This window comes from Biomphalaria glabrata, chromosome 3 (genome assembly GCF_947242115.1).
Source record: "Biomphalaria glabrata chromosome 3, xgBioGlab47.1, whole genome shotgun sequence".
Lineage (NCBI taxonomy): Eukaryota > Metazoa > Mollusca > Gastropoda > Planorbidae > Biomphalaria > Biomphalaria glabrata.
In genome coordinates, this window is record NC_074713.1 from 37,089,407 (window position 1) to 37,112,007 (window position 22,601).

At 33.1% G+C, this 22,601-nt stretch overlaps 2 protein-coding genes across 3 annotated transcripts; one reads left to right on the forward strand and one right to left on the reverse strand.

Annotated features, from left to right (window-relative positions):
* Positions 1-766: 766 nt before the first annotated feature.
* Positions 767-7,018, reverse strand: LOC106065829 (26S proteasome regulatory subunit 6B). 2 transcript variants are annotated; one of them, XM_013224731.2, is made up of 9 exons: positions 6,868-7,018; positions 5,806-5,907; positions 4,714-4,900; positions 4,006-4,152; positions 3,099-3,302; positions 2,817-2,984; positions 2,402-2,478; positions 2,068-2,292; positions 767-1,004 (listed from the first exon to the last, which is right to left on the reverse strand). In XM_013224731.2, exons 1-9 carry the CDS (start codon positions 6,901-6,903, stop codon positions 891-893), a joined length of 1,260 nt encoding a protein of 419 aa, XP_013080185.1. In that variant the 5' UTR covers positions 6,904-7,018; the 3' UTR covers positions 767-890. The 2 variants fall into 2 exon arrangements, with proteins under 2 accessions (XP_013080185.1, XP_055880829.1); XM_056024854.1 differs by having other exon boundaries at positions 6,852-6,914.
* Positions 7,019-7,137: 119 nt separating this feature from the next.
* On the forward strand, positions 7,138-19,785 carry LOC106065828 (clathrin heavy chain linker domain-containing protein 1-like). Its single transcript, XM_013224730.2, has 10 exons — positions 7,138-7,408; positions 8,940-9,127; positions 9,974-10,116; positions 10,663-10,850; positions 14,261-14,405; positions 15,003-15,218; positions 16,336-16,510; positions 17,334-17,623; positions 17,852-17,965; positions 18,990-19,785. The coding sequence occupies exons 1-10, from the start codon at positions 7,223-7,225 to the stop codon at positions 19,568-19,570; spliced, it is 2,226 nt and encodes a 741-aa protein (XP_013080184.2). The 5' UTR covers positions 7,138-7,222; the 3' UTR covers positions 19,571-19,785.
* Positions 19,786-22,601: the final 2,816 nt, after the last annotated feature.

Below are 22,601 nucleotides of genomic sequence, written 5' to 3' on the forward strand. Positions count from 1 at the left end.
TGAATAATTTTAAAAGTTAACCAGTTAGTCATAATTAATTTTTTTTTTTACATTAGAAATGTACTAAGCAAAGGAGAGATAAGCCTTTGTTGAGAATTAGGTCAATCACTAACAATTTTAAGATAACTATAAAACCTTTTTTTTAAAATGTACTTGAAGAGCTCATGGCAAACACATCAGCCTTCCATCATGGAGGCTTGAGTTCAAATACAGACTTGAGCGTCTTTCTTTTTTTAAAAATCACTTTTGAAAAGGCCGCATGGAAACTTCCAAGATATTCCCCTCCCCTCCCAAAAGTGATTGGACCATAGCACGTTGAGCATACTATAAGCAAAAAAAAAACAATTAATAAAAATATCAACAATCACACAAATTTATTATTTTAGTCTAGATCTATTAAAAATTAATTACATTATTGATTCAAAGTATAAGATGCGATTTCACTCAAGTTTTTTTAAAAAGTACTTTTTAACTTATTAGCAATATCTTTCTGCTATTTACATTAATCAGAAGTGTTCCTATACCTAATATTGAACATAAAATTTAAAAAAAAAAATATTTTTTGTTGAAAAGATTTTCTCTTATGGTATTAGAAATTTTAAATTTCTTGTTGCAATAATTTTATTAAAATACCATAATTTAATAGAGCATATTGTTCCAGTGCATCAATAAACAGTTGTTCAGAAACATGTTCAGATTCTATTTTTTAAAATGTTGGCTTGACTTGAAGTATTTCTCAGACATAACACAAAAACAAAAGACATGATGGGTTCAAAAAGAAAATGTTTTAATGAGAAATGGATCCTCAGACATTGTATACCTTTGAGGTAAATTAAATAAACAACTTGTATAGAAAACAATCACACATGGACAACAAACACTGAATGCATCTATTTATAAAACTCATGTTCTGTTTCATCCTTCTTGATGTTGTTCTTGTAACCTTTTTCAAAATCTTTGGCCAGTACAACATATCTGTTCTCCCTGACAGCTTGCATGCCAGCCTGGTAGAAAAGACAACTTTCTGATAAGGCAGGTCATCATTTATTTATTGTAATCTTACAGTGCTCTGTTGAACTTATACAAGTCCACCCTATCAGCACATTTGTTCAATCCTATCAATGATTCTCTATAACCAAACACCAGTTTTGTTTGATCAATCTTTCACAAGAATACTTGGGAAACAAAAAAGTGGGAAGGGTAAAGAGAAACTCATGGAACAAGTGAAAAAAAAAAAATCTTTCATAGATACAAAACAATAAAATGATGAGATTCAGCTTACAGACATGGGTGGCAAGACCTGCCAGTTACTTAAGTCTTGCAATAAGACACAGTCTCTATGCAATCTGTTATGGAAATAATGGAGGAGATCTTTGAGGGTTGAAATAAATGTAGAATGATCAGGACTGAATCTCATGTGAATTGGAAGAGCTTGGAATTTGATCAAAATAAACTGGGACCAAGAAACAGCAAAAGTGTTCAGTAAATTCTAGTGATATGTGTACATGTCATAGTAAAGATTCAAGTTTCTACAAGAAAAGCAAGTATGTAAAGAGAGTTAATTAGAAATGAAAAGTCTTTGTTATTTATGCTACCAGAATTTGTTGCTTGAAAACCTATACATAGAGGAAACAAATCAATAAGTTTCATGTTAAGTCTACTTTGATAAATTTATAATTAAAATTAAGTTATATTGTGTGTTAATAGTGTGTATTCAATTTATGCATAATTTCTATTTAAGGTTTCAAAATATTTCTATCCGTAAAAAAAGAATATTGTTCTTTCTCCCCATAAACATTTCCTGTAGACATTGGCTCAGATTTAACTTCTGAAACTACTACCACAGAATCCATAGTAACAAATAGTTTTTTAACTTATTTTTCATTTGTTGCTTAACATTCAACTTATGACAGTTGTGTAGAGGGAAGAATTTAGATTCAAATTTTCTGATGAAAAAATAGTAGCAAACCTTCACAATACTTTAAGATAGCTGTTACAAATTTCATGAAACCATGGCTACAAAGATATGTCTCAAGGGAAGCTTTGAATAATAAAAGGACAACTAACCTCTTGACATATAGCATTGATATCAGCACCACTAATTTTGTCAGGCCTGGCCACGTAGTCCTCAAGGTCTACCTCATCACTCAGGTTCATCTTCCCTGTAATGGTGGAGAAAATAAGACGTTTCTGTCGACGATCTGGTAGGGGGAACTCTATTTTTCTATCCAGCCTTCCAGGTCGGAGTAACGCAGGGTCAAGTGTGTCTGCCCTGTTGGTGGCCATGATTACCTAAAATGTTGATAACGGACAATGAAAATGTAAACTCTATAGTAAATGTCAAGTGAGAACATTTAGATCTGAACACAATTTATAAAGCATAGCTTGAAACAATTCTAACCTTGACATTGACAGTTTGATCAAAGCCATCCATCTGATTTAAAAGTTCTAGAAGGATTCTCTGGACCTCTCTATCAGCTGAAACAGATCAAATATCACACAATACAATACGGCATGAAAGAGATTTTAAATACATTTACAAATATAAAAAGCAAATTTTTTTTACTGCAAAGACTTGAAATATTTTTGTATGAAAAGACATATATCACAATTTACACAATTCAATTTTTACTTCATTTTTCTTGTATTTTAAATTAGAATATGTTCAATTCAAAACTCTAACAACTGAATATAATGTAAAACAATTTACTCTATTTCTGGTATTCAGTTAACCCTATCTAGTTAAATGAACAAATGTATAGTCTACGGGGAAAATGTTTATTAATACAAAATAAAGAAACTTGTTTTTTTTTTACCTCCTGTTTGAGCATCAAATCTTTTTGTAGCTATAGCATCAATCTCATCAATAAATATAATGGCAGGTGCATTCTCCTTAGCTAGACGAAACACATCACGCACCATCCTGGGGCCTTCTCCCAAATATTTCTGGACAAACTCAGAACCAACAACACGAATAAATGCAGCTGTCAACAGAGAAGACAATAAAAAAGTTACGAAGGAAAAAAAAAAGATAAATCTAAAGAGACTGTATTCTACAATCTACCAGTGCACATTATTCCCATTCCTCAAAGACTCACCCGTGGTATGATGGGCCACTGCTTTGGCCAACATAGTTTTCCCACATCCAGGTGGCCCAAACATGAGGACCCCACGAGGAGGATCAATGCCAATCTGTTTGTAGAGCTCAAAGTGAGTCAAAGGCAGCTCCACAGCTTCCCTAACTTCCTGCTTTTGTATGTCCATACCTCCAATGTCATGATAAGCAACATCTGGCTTCTCATCTGAAACAATAACAAGTAGATTATTCATTGACAGTAGGTTTAGCACAATGAAGCTCAGTGTTAGTAAACTCCCTGTGATGTTCACATGATCTAAATGTACATAAGTCAAATGTCTACTGCCAGTCAACATGATCTAAATGTACATAAGTCAAATGTCTACTGCCAGTCAACATGATCTAAATGTACATAAGTCAAATGTCTGCTGCCACTCTGTCAACATGCTCTAAATAAATGTATGTAAGTCAAATGTCTGCTGCCACTCTGTCAACATGATCTAAATAAAAATGTACATAAGTCAAAAGTCTGCTGCTAAGTCAACATGATCTAAATGTGCATAAGTCAAATGTCTGCTGCCACTCTGTCAATTACTCTTTAAGTGATGCTAATGTTGAGCTTATTAATCAGTCACAGTTCCAATTTTTATATAATTTTTTTTCTAACAATAAAATATATTTCACATTGTTAAATTTTTTCATTACTGTGTATTTTTGTTATTGGTGAGTTATAAAAGTGTTGTCTTTTTTGCCTTATATTAAAGTCTTTTGGTTTAGGTTAATAACAATTTAAAAATTATCTAAAAGAATGAAAAAAAATTGAAAAAAAAAATAATTATTTTTTAAATAACACTCAGTGTAAGAGCCAATGGACTAAGAGCTGCTTTAATTAGTTTTATGAAATGTTTAAATATATATGTACAACTGACCAGCTTGTAACATGGTGATGCTGCTATCTGCCTCAGGGGGTAGGACATCCACCAGTGCGTTGCTGTGTTTGTGGAGTGCAACACTTGCTGATGGCTTCAATAGCTCTCTGTCTATGGTACTCAAGATTCTAACATAATAGTTGGAGCCTGAGATGAGATGAGAAGATACAAGTGAACAAATGTCATGTGTAGATTATTACATAAAGATAATTTAAGACAACTTGTTACTTGAATTTAGCCAGTCTTATGCCAAGGTGACCAAATCACAGAAACTATAAACATCAAAAAGTGAACATGAAAAATTAAAAGTGTGTGTCAGTCAAAGATAAGAGCTACTTCTATAAAGTCTGAGATTAGCTGAAGATGCAGTATTACATAGCATCAATAAAGTGATTTCAAATGTTGGCATCTATAAAATTGTTACCTGTGCTTCATCAAACTAATTCCCCATTAAAGCTCACATGTCAATTAGGCAAGTAAAGTCAAATTTAAAGTTTCTGATCTCTTTGGCACAGAGGTAGATGCTAAAATAATGTTATATTTTCTCTTTTCCTGGCTGATTCTATACAGAGCAACCACAAAAGTTTTGCTTGGTAGCGCACACTCTAACCCCCCCCCCCCTCCCCCATTTTCCATTACAATATCATTACAAAAATGGTAGGCAAGTCTGGAAATCTTAATCAACATTTGTAAAACTGATCCAATTACCTGTAGTTGAGCCGACAATGCCATTATTGTGGTCAACAGCCTCTAAAAACTGACCAATCACCAGTGGCACACTTTGAATTCTCTTGACTTCTTCTTGCGCATGCAAATATTCTTTCTTTAAGTTTTTCTGTTCATCTTTGATGTACTCTTCCTGAACTTCTAAAAACTCTAACTGTCTCTCTAATTTCTGCAAAGTCAAAATCAAAGATAAAACAGTTATATAATTACAAAGCTCTTGTTAATTCAGCATGTCAGAACATGTTTTATCAAAAACCAGCATGATACTTGTCACAGGGTCAAAATAATAGTTAACACGGTTATATTAAACCGTTAAGAACTAAAGCATGAAAGGAAACAATTATTGGATGAAAGATATTCACAGGACTCGAGGTGTAGGTACGTGAAAAGCTTGATTCAACATCAAGCATTCAGAGTAGTGAATTGTGTATTGAATCAAAATGTTGCATTCAGAGTAGTGAATGGCCTATTAGTTCAAGATTTAGTTTTGAAGAAGAAAATTGTAGCTTTACTTTTGAACAATTGAACATACAGAATTTAGTTAAATGAACTAGTATTTTATAATTACTTCTAGTTGAATCTATGTAGAATACAATGTCATTCAAGAAACTGGAGGATGTTGAATATTGTTGATCTTGCAATGTTTTTGTAAAATATTTATTATTGCATTCATATCCTAGAAGTTGCTAAGTAACATATCATGATCATTATTTTACTGTAATGAAGCATTTCTGTCACTAAAACAGATGAGTTTTTAAAATTTATATAAATATTCAAGATGAATGAATGATGAAAATAGTAGAATCTTACTGAAAACTGACACAACTTCTGGATTACAAATGAAACAGACATCGCCTTCTTAGGAATATTATTATATCAATACATTTCACACATTAACAATACGTTAGTAAATAAAATAAACACTATCTAAAGACTCTGGTTGGTAATAATTATTTTTGTAATCTATCCAGCCATTTATTAGGACCAAAATAATTCTGGTCTGACTAACTAGCATTACCTGGTTTTTAAATGTTAATGTAAATATAGAAAAGAAATTGAATTGTTCCATTATACCTTATATTTGACATACAAATCTTCTACATCTGGATTCATAGGATCCCCAGATCCTCCAGCCATGGATGTTCCAGGCCGTGAGTCAGGCAAATTAGATTCATCCTAGATTTACAGACAAAATATAATTATTTTTAAAGACCTGCAATAAGTAGCCTATAACAAAAGTGTCAAAAGCCGTTTTTATAATGTATAGTCTAGTATTGTATAGTTAATATAGAATCGAAGATTGATGATCAGAAATCTAAATCTAAGATGAGCTGCAGATCTGGTATTACTGGTTACTGGTAAAATGTAAAGAGTAGAGAGGAGAGTCTAGCTAAAATGTTTGTTTGTAAAATGTTTTACATGTTTCGGATGTTCCTTCAGAGTTGAAGATAATTACTTCCTAGTCCAAACCTCCTGCAGGACGACGGGGGATGGGAGCGGGCAGGGTTTGAACCCGGGACCATCGATAAATCTGAACGACAGTCCAGCGTGCAAACCGCACGACCAGGCAGCTAGATCTTATCATTATCATCTAAAGGTAGATCTCAAGTAAACTAGTACTAAGTAGGTCTTTATATATTATATTTAAAAGTATATATAAATTATAATAATATATTTTTATATATTATATATTATTTTATTTATTTTATATATATTAGACTTATAATATAAATTATATAAAGTCATTTCTAAGTCTATCATCTATGAGTGTGGGCACATAATGTAAAAGTAAATTATATTTGTAAAAATATATGTTTAAAAGAAACAGTCAAGCAGATAAGAACTCTGTAAAATAAAAGTTAAACTTAGAAGTGACATTGCAAAATTGAGGATCTGGTAGAATACATTACGACATTATGATTAATTTAATTAAACACTCCCGACACTGTCAACAGTGACAACACAGAACACTAGAATATACTCTAAAATCTAGACTTTCATTCTACATCATAGCGTATATTTTCAACAATATAGAACTATTAGCTTAAAATATGGAATGAAAATTATTCGCTAACTAGAGTAGTATATTTTATTAAAATAAATTAGATCTATTTGTATGCCTCTTTATTGACGTGCCTTTTGCTCGTTTCCTGACAAGCCAATTTCATCCATGTTGTTTTAGAAAATAAAAACTATAAACAGTAATTTGCGGAAGAAACGTATGTTATTTTTAATATTATTTATTGAATATCAATAGAAAAATAAATATTAACTCATACATAGATCTAATTTAGGTTTAAATAGATATAAGATAGCATGTTTAGGTAACAACCATTAATTTTTTTTGTTGAAAATTTTATTTTGTTTTGATTTGCCATTGCTATGTTTTTTAAAATTTAGAGTCCTTATCTACGGCAACGTTTACAAATGGAGTAAGCTCAATGGCTAGCTTATTTTATTGTCGAGCAAGGATAATCTTCACTTCTTCAATATGACTTCGAGTGGTAGATCTACACCAACTCCATCAAATAGATATTCACCATTACCACCCATAAAATCAAAAATTGATAGAGAGTTTATTGACGACTTAAACATGTTTATAAAGGCTGAGCTTTGTAAAATAAAGACAGATGATGAAGAGCAGAAATATCTTGTTTGGAAAGCTGCATTTAATAAAGTATGATTCAGACTTTTAAAAAATGCATACATTAAAAAATGTTGGGGTAAAATTGCAAGTTCAAAAATTGATGCATATTTTCTTAATCTTTAGAATAACTTGTATCTAAACTGCCTATGATCTATGATAATTTTGTTTACTTATTATACTGATTTGATAATATAAATTTAAATATAAGTAGATCTATCATGAACAATCACATTTTACTACTGAAAGTGCTACCTGTGCTAGTAGTCTTTTGGCCTCTGGGATATACAGCCCACTCCAGGGGCAGACTGGCTATATGGGAAAACAGGCGAATGTCAGTACCATATGGGCCGGTCTGGTCGCAATCAAAGAAAAAAACTTTTTTCAATGCAGACAACTTTTAAAAAAGTGACAGCAGCAAAACACAGATGCTAGAACACATTTTCTTGTGGTTATTTTTGTATTATTACAATTAATTTCCTTTGAAATTTTACAAGAATATTAAAAAATTTACACTAAACACTGTACAAATTATCATTTGCAAAATGTTAGACTGTACATTTTGCTATGCACGAGTGGCATGGACTTCAACACTGCTTTAATATCTTCAAGGTTTAGATTTGCACCTATTATATGACACATGGGCGTAGCAAGAAGAGAAGGGGGGATGGTGTCAAACCATCACTTGCTTCAGACCTCCTTGTCTGCAAGGGAAACTTTACTTACTGCCCCAGTGCAGCCAACTTAAGCAAACTACAGTCACCAAATACCATGAGCTTAGCCAAAATGGGCTTTGTGGTTACCCTCCCCCTCCAATACAAAAACTAAAGCAAAAATATAGATACCATTTTCTACCAGTCACTGGACTCCATTAATTAAGTTCAGTGAATAGCAGATTTGGTTTATAAATTTTTTAGCGGAAGAGTAGCAGGCTAATTGCACTGTAGATACCTCTGTATATACATTTTTAAAGCTTAAAATAACAGAAATAATGCTTGGATCCGAGGCCCTGCTGTGGGAGCTCACAGCACTCCCCCAGACTTCCTAGCTGTCCTTGGCAGTGTGTAATGTCTTTTAACTAATTAAAGGAAGAAAGTCGAGGCCCTATGTTGCATGAGAAACTCAAAGGAATGATGAAAGGAAGAAAGTATTCTTAGGTAGAAAAAAACATTTGAAAGAATGAAAGGTCAGAATGTTATGAAAATTAATTACATAAACACACACACTCGTATATATATATATCGGATGGGTGGTAAAAAATCCAATATCACAAAAAATATCCTGGCTACTCCCATGATATGACATGCCATTTGTGGGTCACTTTATATGGTGATGCCTGGGCTGATTTTGATACCCAGTGTGCCCCTAGCCCACTCCCTTTTGCATGATCAAAGGGTTCTTCATTGTAAAGTTTTATCATTAAATCTTATGAGAATGTTCGGATATTACTTTATGTTGAAAATCACCTTTTTTCAGCCTCCTATTCCACTTGTAACAAATCATAACAAAGCTCAGTAATACCCCCCCCCCATAGTAACATATTTATTTATTTATTTATATATAGGTTATTGAACATGTTGTGGCTTACAGACCCATACTTACTGCTATCAAAAAAGAGTATGAAGATACTATTGAAATTATTAAGACAGGACAAAAAAATGCAGACTTTCTACATCTTAAATTGAAATCAATGGCTTCTGAACCCTCCACTCTGAGGAACTACAAGAAGAGGGCTGATGAGCTTGAAGAAAGGTAAGATGTTCAAAAATGTGAATATGTCTGTCAATATTTCTGGCACTAATTTTATTTTGCTAAAAGAATTTGTATGTTTGAAAAATAAATATTGTACGTTGGATAATTGTAAATTCTACTTATTTATACATAATTGGAAATCTATAGTTTATGAAAGAATCTGCATTACTTAGGTTCCCAAGTCTATTCTTTTATTTATCCATAATTTTTTTCTATAAAGATTTTCTTACTCATTGGTTTATCAGGTTTACCATCAAATGTTTTGTTTGTTTTATAAGTTTTGAAGGTTCCTTCAGAAATGACAATTATATTACATTCTAGCCTTGCAGCAAAGCAAGTGGGCAGTATTTGAAATCAGGACCATCTTAATCTGAAGCACATACTACATGACCAGGCAGCCAATGTCATAGTCTCATGATAATTGGTACACAGTTTTCCTGAGATTTCTTGGCTTTTGAACATGAAATTGTAATTCTTGCTATTCATATTTTCTATCAGAAATGTACCCTGATTAATCATATGAGAAATTAATGTTAATAATAAATTTATTGGTAATATAACAACATGTCTTTCAATCATAATAAATATAGCTTTTAATTTCATTTGTTCCTCAGCTTAAATCCATTAAATCCAAGACTGTTCTTTGTATTTTCACTTAATATCATCATATGTATTATATTGGGGGAAAAAAGGTGTAATTAAATCAAAGGTCCATAATTTTATAGAATCTTAAAATTGTTATAGATCTATCATCTTAAATGAATGACTCAGTAAATAGGGCCTACATTCAAAGTTGTTATCTCAAAGATATATGCAACATGTTTAAACAATTTTATTTTCATATAGGATTGTACTTATCAAGAAAGAAAATGAGAAACTTGAACAAGAAATAAAAGACATGCAAGCTTTGAAGGAAGAAAGAGAAAAACGACCTAAGACTGCAGAAACACCAAGGAGACAACTCAAAACAGACAACAGATTTATTCCAGGTAATTAAATACCAAAAAAATGTAGCTTTTGAATATTGGAGATATTCTGTTGTAAGTGTTATGCCAATATATTTAATAATTTCTAAATTTTTAAAAACATGTTAAATGAAACAGTTGAGTTAGCATAGATAGATCATAGAGAATTGAATCTGTTGAGTAGCAGAGTTGAAACATGCTTTAACTAGATTAGCAGCAATCATTTGGTTAATCTTATCTTCTTGCCTAACTAGTGTCTTGGACTTCTGTGATTATATCACATTCCCCTCTATTTTCTGCAATAATGTCTCTGTCAAGCCTCTATTTACTTTTGAATAAATCTTAATTCTGTTTTTCAAAGTGTTTTTTTTTTTTACTTTGTCAAGCTGCTAGGAAAAATTTTGAATATAGAAAATAATAAAATATAGAGATAGTAATATTACAGTTTCAGTCTTGATAGATATATTGCAATGAGCTTGGAGTGTTAATGGCTCTACTATTAGTCTTGACAGGGTGTCTTAAATATTGTTATCTTCTGTTTAGTTTAAGAAAATTATTTCCAATGTTTAGGCTTAACACTAGAAGAGATGACTGATATGAAAGTTCTTCAGAAAAAGTTTGAAGCTCTTGATAGGCAGCTCAAAGAGTTAAATATCAGCTTGAAAACAAGATTCCTACCAAAGACACACAAAGTTCAGCTCAAGGAAACATTAGATACCAAAGTGACAACTAGAGACCAACTGCTGCATCAAAGTTTGGTAAACAATGTTTTTATGTGGTATCAGTACCCTCAATATATATATTTGTTACATTAAATTTGCAATGAGTCGCAGAAGACACATATCTAAATTATATTTTAACCTATGTAATGGAAAGAAAAATTTATTTCAAAGACATAACTTTTTTGATTATATATATTGGATGGTAAAATTTTGAAACAAAATCTGTTAGAAATTATAGCAATAGTCAGCATTATGCTAATGGAACCAAAAGAGTATAGGTTGTTCATCATCATCATCATTCCTTTGAGTTCCTCATGGAACATAGGGCCTCGACATAAACACGCCACTCTCCACGGTCTCTTGCTAGCTTTTTGATGGTGTCCCAGCTCTTCCCGGTCTTCTCTGCTTCTTCAAGTACACTGCGTCGCCATGTTCTTTTTGGTCTTCCTCTGCGTCTTTTCCCTGGGGGTTCCACTCTATGGCCTGCCTAGCTCTGTTGCTGGTATCTTTTCTAAGGGTGTGACCAATCCATCTCCACTTCCTCTCTAAGATCTGCACTTCTATATTTTTCTGTCCACTCATCTCCCACAGTTTGGTGTTTTCTACTTTGTCATACCAGTGTATTTTTAGGATATTTCTCAGGCATCTGTTGATGAAGGTCTGTATTTTTTTGTTGTGGCTTCAGTTGTTCTCCATGTTTCAGAACCATACAGTAGGACAGCCTTGACATTAGAATTAAAGATTCTTAGTTTAGTCTTGTTTGAGATGAAAGGAGATTTCCAGGTTGGTTTTAGCTGTGTAAATGTCTGACGTGCTAGATTTATACGGCGTTTAATGTCTTCATCTGTTCCACCAGATATACTGACTACACTCCCAAGGTATATAAAATTTCTACTTGGTCTATTGTCTGAGAATCCAATACTATGTCTCCACTTTGTTTATTGTTTACTTTAAGTACTTTAGTTTTTTGGTGGTTTATTTTGAGGCCTACTCTTTTTCCTACTTCGCTTAAAGCTGTGACCTTTTCTTGCATATCCTGTAGTCTGTGTGATAATAGGGCTATGTCATCAGCAAATTCCAGATCTTCCAGCTTTTGTGTGAGAGTCCATTGGATTCCTTTCCCTGCGTTAGAGTAGGCTTCTTTTGTGACCCAATCCAGTACTAGAAGGAACAGGAGTGGTGAAAGAAGACATCCCTGTTTGACTCCTGTTGTGACTGGAAATTCCTCTGACAGCTTGCCACAGTGGGTTACTTGGCAGGTGAAACCATCATAAAGGTTCTTGATTATGGTTATTATTTTATTGGGGATCCCATAATGTCTCATTACAGTCCAGATAGATTCTCTGTCGACACTATCAAAAGCTTTTTCAAAGTCAACAAAAGTTGCATAGAGAGGAGATTGCCATTCGACACATTGTTCTACAATTATCCTGAGTGTAGCTATTTGGTCAGCACAAGATCTCCCTTTTCTGAATCCGGCCTGTTCTTCCCTTAGGTGTTCATCACATGCTCCCTTTATTCTGTTTAGTAGGATTCTGCTAAAAATCTTGCTTGGTACTGACAGCAAAGTGATGCCTCGCCATTTCTCACATTGTGATAGATCTCCACTCTTTGGTATTTTAATTAGCAAGCCCTTTTTCCACTCACCCGGAGGTGTTTCTGTTAACCAAATTTTGTTGAATAGTTTGTGCATTTGGTCAACTATTTCACTTCCTCCTTCTTTTAGGACTTCGGGTGGTATGTTGTCAATTCCAGCTGCTTTACCTGTCTTCATTTGTTTGAGTGCATTCCTTATTTCTTCTTTTGTTATTTCTTCCATGTTTATGTCTAGTGTTGGTCCTGCATTTAGATCTGGTGGATTTCGTGGTTTAGGTCTATTGAGCACTTCTTGAAAATATTCTTTCCATCTTTCAAGTTGTTCATTTATTGAAGAAAGTAGTTTTCCGTATTTGTTTCGGACTGGAACATTGCAATTAGCCTTTTTGGTACTGAGAAGTTTGGTGATTTTGTATAGTTGTTTTATATCTCCTTTACCTGCTGCTTCTTCTGCCTGTTCTGCCAGATTATTGTAAAATGATCGTTTGTCTTGTCTAAGCATTTTGGTGACTTTCTGTGAAACTGCTTGGTAGTCTTGTTTTGATTGTTGCTTGTGGTTTCTTGTTTTTGCTAGGTTAACTGCCTGTTTAGCGCATTTCCTTTCTTCGATTAATTTCCATGTCTCGTCACTAATCCACTGTTTTTTCTTCTTAGGGTTAAGGCTTAGTACTTCATTGCTTGTTTCAGTAATAATTTCTTTGAAATTTTGCCAAGATTTATCGACGCTTTGTTTGGCCTCATCTAGTTGTAGCACAGCAAATCTATTTTGAAGGGATAGTTGGAATTCCTTTTTAATCTGTGTGTTGTTGAGCTTGTCTAGGTCAAATCTTTTCCTTTTGTTTCTTTCTGTTTTATTGCTGGCCAGCTTCATTTTTAGTTTGGCAACAACTAGGTGGTGGTCTGAGCCAATATCTGCTCCTCTTCTGTTTCGTACATCTAGTAATGTGCTTCTCCAGTTCCGCCGTATGGTAATGTGGTCGATTTGATTCTCTGTTTTATTGTCTGGTGAAACCCATGTTGTCACTTCCCACTTTGGCATTCAAGTCTCCCATGACGATCAAAACATCTCTTGCAGGTATTTTGTCAACTATACTTTGCAGTTGGTCATAGAATGTATTTTTGTCAGTATCACTTGCAAGGTTGGTGGGAGCATAGCACATAATGATGTGAACATTTTTGAACTTAGACAAAAATTTGGCTCTAATTATTCGTTCTGAAACTGGTTCCCATTCTAAAAGACTTTTGAAAGCTTCCTTGTTTAGTAATAGTGCTACACCATTTTCATGTAAGTCATCTTCTTTTTCCTTTCCGGAGAAGAGAAGGGTTTCTCCTGATTGCAGTCTTGTTTCACCGAATGTGTTCCATCGAACTTCACTCATTCCCAGGATCTGTAGTTTGTAGTTGGCCATTTCCTTGGCAGTTTGTGCACATCTACCTGGTTCTAGTAAAGTGCGGACATTCCATGTTCCCAAGTTAAATGCTGCCTTCTGAATAAGGAAGTGTTTCTTTTTCATTGGTTTAAGTAGAGTGGTCGGCCTCACAGGTTGTTCATAGGAAGTCATTTACTTTAAATAACCTTCAAAGTTAAATCATCAAAACTGATTTCATTTACTTTAAATAACCTTCAGAGTTAAATCATCAAACCTGATTTCTTTTATTTTAAATAACCTTCAGAGTTAAATCATCTAAACTGATTTCTTTTACTTTAAATAACCTTCAGAGTTAAATCATCAAAACTGATTTCTTTTACTTTAAATAACCTTCAGAGTTAAATCATCAAAACTGGTTTCACTACTTAATAAACATTAACTACGTCACTCTGTACATATATTTGCACACTATGTTCTCAGGTGTATAAAGCCAAAAGTCAAAGATTAAAGATTGCTCTGGAAGCTGCTCAGGCTTACAATCAAATGAAGCCACCTCATCAAACTGTTGGGGATGCTGTAACTCTAGCATTTCATCAAGCAAATGGAACATTTCAGGAAGAGAAAGGTAATGTCCCTTTAGGCTACAAAAAAAAACAACTCATTATAATTTCTTTAGATAGAATAAGGACATTGTTAATTTGTGTATTCCTATACAAAATGATAAGATACTTCATAGAGATTTTGCACAAACCATTTTGTTTTTCTAGTCTTATGATAGTATCCTGTTCAATGTGATAAATAATCAAAGGAAACAACTTTTGATGTTATATTTATTTTATTAATTATATTTGTTACTTCACTACTGAATTCTTGTTTTTAAACATTCTTTTAAGTAAGCTGAATAATTATTTTTCAATAATATTATGCTTTATAATCTCAGAGAAATATGTTTTTACAATTGTGCATTATACACATCAATTCAACTATACAAAACAATTATTTTGATATGTTAAATATACAAATACATAAGACACCCTATAATCATCCTCTTATAATCACAGTTAAACTTTTCTAATAGGGATTTACAATAATTACATCTTATCCAAAAATTTAATTCCCAAGGAAACAAAATAATTTATAGACTATTTTTCTTCCACAATTTTGCAAATACAAATGAATTTGTAAATAATAAGTAAATACAACTATTAACATGCTGCTCCAGACAAGCTGGATAAAGAGTACGGAGATGTTTTGGCTCAGTCCAACTCCACAGAAGATGATGACCCGAACAAGGAGAAGGAGGCTGAGCTAATGTTGGAATACATAGAGAAATTTAATGAGCTGTTTGAAGATGGGCTGTTTGAAGAGGCTGCTGTTCATGCAGCTAACAGTCCCAAGGGGATACTTAGAACACAAGCAACTTTAGCCAAATTTAGAGGTGAGAAGTGTTTTCTTTTATGGATGAGGCAGGGGAGTTTGGGGGAAGTTGGGTATGTTTGTTTGTGCTTATTCTTTAGATTTCACCATCTGGGCTATAAAGCTGTATCTTTGGATCATGTTCTAATCTATAATTAAGTTAAAATTTTTTAATTCTAGATTATCTTATCTTTTCTTATAAAGTACAGACATAACCTCAAAAAAGAAGATGATTACAAAAAAGAAGATGATTACATCCTATGTGTAGGTCAATCTAGTCATGCATGTTAATCAATGTCTTAAATTCTGCCAATTGATTGGTTTACCTGGCTGAGTCAGGCAACCCATTCCATGCTCTAATAGCACAAGAGAAAGGAGTATTAATATAAATTTGTCCTAGCATATGGAACAAGTAATGTGCCTTTATCTTAGTGACTAAGTATTGCATTAGGTTTTGTTTTTGTATTTGAAGATTATGGCTCAGTGTTTTATGTATAGTTGCTAATTTACTTTTAAATTTTCTATCCGTGTGAGTCTCATCGCTCTGAGGCATATTGTTGAGAAATCTATTCTCTGACAACACGGGCAAGGAAGACAGCGGTTCTCTGCAAAGTTGCCCTGCCACCATATAGAGCTAACTTGCTATGCATACCCGTTTCTTTTTCACTCAAAGGTCCATTTTTGGGGTGTAGTATCTTCACTCATATAGCAGATGGTTCATCATCCTGTTGGTAGTGTCAACAACATGAGTCGAAGTTCGCCTTAAACTTGGCAAAGTATGCTCCAACTGGGCAGTGCCCCATTCTGAGCCTAGCAATGGTAACCTGTTCTTCCCTGTTTAACTGCAACCATTCGTCTGATTTTGTGGGTCCCTTCAAAGTTTTCCACAATTCCCTCCCTGTTTTCCTGTTTTCCCAATTTTGGTGCCACTTTTCTCTCGTCCATTTGCAAACAAATTCCAGAGTCTGGTCAAATGTTTGTGGCTCTTCCAATGAAAGGTGTTACTTTAATCAAATCATTATAAGACATAAACAATTTTATTGTAAAATATTTTCAGAGTTATCTCACTAATATGTAAATTTCAGATAATTACATGTCATATATAAAAAAAATTGTCGATCTCTGATTGTACTTTTTAGATGTTCCAGCAAAAGGTAAAGGAAGATCACCCTTGCTAGCTTTCTGTGATGCCTTAATGTCTTCAGTGAAGGCTGCTGGCAAGAAACCTAATGAAGCTTTGTCTCTGGACTGTGTTGAGGCAGGACTTAATGAGAGTCGAGTAGACATGGTGCATCACTGGCTTGCACAGGACAGGTACAGTTTCTGCTTCACGCAATGATTACCTCTGAAATAGTCTCCCCTTCAAGAGATTTCATTTTTTTAGTTTATGGTGACAATTTTAGCTGTAATCTTGGATAAGTTTCAGCATAGAAGAAATTACTCTTAAGACTGTTAAGTTGAGATATAGTTACTATCTGCTTATCCCACAACAGATACAAATAATTTTTGTGAATATATTTTTAATTGATCAAAACAATCAAAAGTTTATTGTTGTTTATTTGGAGATCTAGTTAATTATCTCCCTTATAACAGACAAAAAGATCTCTTGTCCAGAAATCAACATCAAGTATTATAGCCCTAATTTCCACCAACAATGTATTTTAACTGATCCCACATAAGTCATCGTTGCTATTTTAACTGTATTAGAATAGATCATTTTTAAAAAGATAACCTTTTCAAAATTGAATCAATGTAAATGAAAATGAAAATCAAGAAAAAGTTAACCCTCTATATATATTTCCAACAGAAACATTTCAACTTTACCTTAACTATAAAACCATTATATAACTCTCTCTCTCTCTCTCTCTCTCTCTCAATATACATTTGTGTGTGTTTATATATATATATATATATATATATATATATATATATATATATATATATATATATATATATATATATATGTTTCTGAGAAAACTTTAGTTGCAGATGTGGTTAAGACTTTAGAAGTAGTCTGTACAAACTTAAGTTATAATATTGAATAATTTTAAAAAATTGTTTGCTTTACATCTTGATTAATTGATATTAAGTTTTACTTTATAGATATTTAATCCCAAGAAAATAATTTTTATGACAGGCTGACTTTAAGTCACAAAATGGGCATCATTATCTGTGACCATTGTACCTGTCGGCTTCCATGTGTGTGTGAATGTCAGTCCATGGGTCAGAGCATTTTTGTGAGGCTCAAAGAACACTATGATGCTGTCCTGGCCATGCTGAGACAGGGCAAAGTGCAGAATGCCTTGCAGTATGCTAGGCACTGGCATTGCATCACATCTGACAAAGTCAATGATGTTTTGAAAATCAATGACTGTCCACAGTTGATAATTGGTCTCCTAGCTGCTGATGTATTGAAACGTAAACTTTGTAAGTATCAACCCTAAACCTTCAATTTTCTTTTCTGATACTTAGAAAGCTGACATTGTTGTAGCTTTTAAATTTTTTACATTCACCTTAATAGTGTTTAAAAAATTAATAACAATTTTAGATTTATCATAATAGGCTGCTAATATTTATCTGATTTTCAAAACTAAATGTGACAATCACTGTCACAGTAATTATGTTTGCTAATCAAAATTTGATTATTATTTTCAGTGCTGAATATTACTGTAGGTAGCATTTTGCAAGGTCTAATGAACCTAAACAAACCTGAACTAATAGCCACTTTAATTGAAGCCATATCTGGACAGAAAACTGACCATGAGGAAGGTATGAACAGCTTATATGTTGTTATTATTAGTCTTCATAAATATCATTCTATTATTAAAAAAATCTTCACAACTTTTTGTTCTCATTCTTGTCATGGATACCATTTCTATTTTTAAAGGGCAGAAGCTTACTCTTTGTACCTGCTTGCTTTGATATGTATCATTTTAATAGTCATATTAGAAATAAATATTGTTTTGCAAGATTCAAAGTAACAAAAAATTGATAAGGAAGTATTTTCTAAATATTTAAGGCAGTTCCTATGGTCAGCAAATTCATGCCTAAGTAACATTTACCATACATAATGAAAATTTTAGGGGAGATGGAATCATTGTCAGAGTTGGGATAATCAGATCATTATTCTTACAATGGTAGGAGAGATTATTATTAAACAGAGAAGGTGACAAAAAATAAATTTCAACTTGTCAATCATTACTTTTATCCTAACTTCCAAAAGGGAGGGGGAAATGACCAGCAAGAAAATTCTAGCCATTTTGATTTTGTGCCTAAAAGATCTAGCATGATAAATTATTGTTAAGAGAACTCTTATAAAAATTTCAGACCCAAAAGAAAACCTTTGCTGAAAATAGGCTCAGACAATAAAAAGAAGACTTAAAAAAACCCAGAGCAGACAACAGCTTTGTCTGGATCAGTTGTGGCAAAATGTGCATGTTGCAACTGGGGCTGCATGGTTAAAGGAAATGCTGCACTCATCTTTGAAATCAAAGACAGTGTCTTGCTAAAAATTTGTCTGTGGCTATAAAAAACAAAGAATTTTTTTTATTTTTTTTTTAAATACAGGCTTCTAGCTACATTTGACATCTCTTTCAGCACCATCTATTTAGAAAAAGATATCATTTTGATTTTATAAAATACTCAAGATGTTCAATGGAAAAAAAACCTAAAGCAAAGTTCTGACATAATCCTGTTCACATTTTAATTCTTTGTTTACCTAAAATATGTTAGAAGATCTTGAGTTTAAATATGGTATTCTGCACATTTTAAAATATTTACTTTTCTTCTTTAGCAACAGCTCTACCACTGTCCAGGGCTGTCTTACTGGACAGGTCCACTAAGCCAGAACAGTGGTCAGCAATTGTACACTTTCTAGAGACAGCAGGTCATCATGATGCAGCCTTACAGCTTTTTGCTACAACCTACATCACCAACATTGTCCAACAGTCTAGCATCATCCTCCAGAATGAACAGGGGAGAAAAGGTGTCTCTTTTGCACATACAGTGCAGACCAGGAGTGACTCTGAGGAGGATCTAAGTGATTCCACTCATGGCACCACATCCAGGGACACATCCTCAAGAGAGATTTCCCCAGATCCACTAATACCTCAAAAGAGTCAGAGGGAATCGATCTTGAAGAAGAAAGGTTACAGTGTCAATGATGTTCAGTGGAGAAAACTTTCTCCATCTGGCAAGAGAGTGAGCCTTGCTAGCACAGTACAGTCCCCTTCTCCAAGCTTTGCTAGAACAGCAGAAGATAAACATGATGAAATTTTGAGGCCAGCTTCTAAGATCAGCGGAAGTGTTCGGTTGATAGACAGTGACCCCTACACCAGCAATCCAGAGTCAGCTGGAGAAAGTGAAGCAGAGTAAACTGTTTAAATTAAATTGATTTATTTATTGATGTATTTCTAATTCTTGGTGTGTATTTAAAAAACAATGCTGTTCCAGTCTTTTATTGTCATATTACACACTAAATTATAAACCCAGTTGCTATGTAAATATAAAAAAAAAACAGCAGCATTCAACTCCCCAGTGTTAAGTCTTTTTTGGCCTTTGAGCTGTATAATATTCTGACACATTTCAAAGGTTGCATCACCGCAAAAAGGAGTAAAAAAAGTTTATCCTATATGTCTTCAGGGGTCAGATAGGAGCCAGTTACAGACTGATTATGATCTGTGTGAAGCTTTTCAGACATCATTGATCTATTTTCTAGTACATTAGGGCAATGATTATAGCTTACTTCAGTTTTGTTTCTATTGCTGTTATTGTGAAACATTAACATAAAAAAAAGTGTGTAAAAAAACAAAAGTTCATTAAACAGGAACCGTAAAATAAGATGATAAATGGACAATCGTCATGGCTGATTAAAAAATGGTTAAATATCTGTTGGTAAATGTATTTACAAGCATTGAGAATGCTTTTTGATTTTATTATAGACAATAGGACAACATTGAAATGATAGAGTTGAATATAATTATTTAATTATTTATTATTATTTATGCTAGGACAAATTTGTACAAATACTCCTTCTTCCCTAGTGCTATTAGAGCATGGAATGGGTTGCCTGAGCTAGCCAGGAAAACAAATGACTTGGCAGGATTTAAGTCATTGGTTAATATGCACGACTAAATGCATGATGCATAGGAGGTAATCATCTTCTTTTTTGAAGTAATGTCTGATTTATATAAGATTATAAGCTTCACAAGTTGTTCCATGTATTTTATAAAAAAAATTGTAAATTCGAGAAATAAAAAAAGAGAAAATTGTACACAAACACATGTGTACACACACACTTATCAGATGTAAGTCAATCAATTTTCATGATGTTGTTATCTTGGTGTTAGGATTTGTGAATAATAGCATCTAATTCATGGGCTGAATTTCTGTTTAATTCTTCTACCATTTTTTCTAGATAATTATGTAAATTAATGACTCTTTCTAAAGTCTATCCTGAAGGAAATTAGGCAGCTCATGGTGGCTTAAAAACTTTTAAAGAAATGTTTAAATTTATATCCCAGTTTTTTTAATATTTCACTGTGATTTTTGTATGAACAGTAAACATTAAATATTTCACCCTGTTTATCTATAGTTCTAAACACTGTAAACAGCAACAGAACTTTTAACCACGGGAAGTAACCAGAGCAAACTTTTTATTAAATATTCTTATTTCCCTTACATTAAGAAAACAATTTAAAAAAAAAAAACGAGACACAAACGCAATTGGCTCACATCACAGATGAACTGATTTAATGTGATTGATGCTCCGAACTGCTGGTTTGGGAGTGATAAGGGACTGTATAAGCTTAACTAGTACAATTTCACTTTTTCCCCATCTAAACAATAAGCAATCTTGATTATACCATTTTTAGAATCAATAATGTATAGACATATTCATGTAGGCCTACTCAGACACACATACCATCACCCAGATAATGAAAAAAAACACCTACAAATTAGAAAGAATAGGAGAGGGGGAGATCAAGTACACTATAATATCTCTTCCATATAAATCTCGACATCTGTTACTTGTCCTCAATAATGGAGGACATACGAGACTGAGTCAGTACACTTATTTACAGAGCGTAATTCTATTGGGACCAAAACAATGTATTCTATAGACTTGTATATTTAAAACGATAGAAAATATTGAAATTAAAAGGATAGTTATTTTGTTAAGTAAAACTTCATTGCTATGATTTCTTTACTAGATACACAGCGAGTTTGTGTATTTCTCTAGACACACAGCGAGTTTGTGTATTTCTCTAGACAAACAGCGAGTTTGTGTATTTCTCTAGACACACAGTGGTTAATGATAATGTCTTTTGTTTAAATGAATGCTCTTGTTCAACGTGCTAAGAAAGACCACTGCGATATTTCAACTCATTGCAAGTGAAGAGTTGTTACTCTTGCTTTTGTTTATATCTAAGTTCAAAGGTCAGGACTAATGACTAGTTTTAACAAAGAAAGCTCTGCTACTCCACCCAATGTTTCGTAGGACCTTACAAATTGTTTACATTGTAAGATAGATTGAAATTGAGTTTCTAATGACATCCTGGACTAATAGTTGGGTTGAACTTTGAAACAAAAAATTACTCTTGCTAAACATGACTATAAATCTATGATATAAAATTTGTTTAAAATAATGATCGTATTAATTAAGTTAATAGTTATAGATCAACAATTGTATTGAAAATGAACATATACAATATTCCTATAGTTTACCTGGACTAGAATTTATTATCTCCGTAGTATGAAAGACATGCCAGGATGCTACTAGAAGAAACTTCCACAAGAGGAAAGTCAAAAAAAAACAACAACAAAGACCTTCACCTTTAGCCCCACAAGAGAAAAGGCAAGAAAAAACATTTTTAAAATGCTATAAAAACAAACAAAGCTTTTATTAGTTTCGATCAGTCATGTATTGAAATTTGTAATAGCATCTACACTAAGAACGAGAAATAGTCGCGAATACAAATATTTTACTAATAGCTTTTGTTTAGCGCAATTTCATGCTTTTAGCTTTCTGACTGCTCCCATCTTTTGTTTGGTCCACTTGGAAAGGAGTAGGGGGAGAAAGAAGGAGGTATGTGGGTGATCACTTTTTAAATATTTAAAAAAAAAAAAGGTGGATGACCTGAATTCAAGTCGTGGGCTAACACCTCCTCAAGCCAATACACTAACTACTCTGTCATCGAATCGCTTATGAAGATAGAAGGTTTTATAGCTAACTATCGTTAGCTTCAAATTTTAAGGCGGCGACTTACAAAGAATAAAGGGGGCTAATTCAACTTATACCACCACATCAGTTGAGTAGAATTTCTTTCCCTTGAACGAGAAAGAGGGATAGACAGACAGAGTGAGTTGATATAAGCTTTCTAAAGACTAAAGATCCACAGAAGGA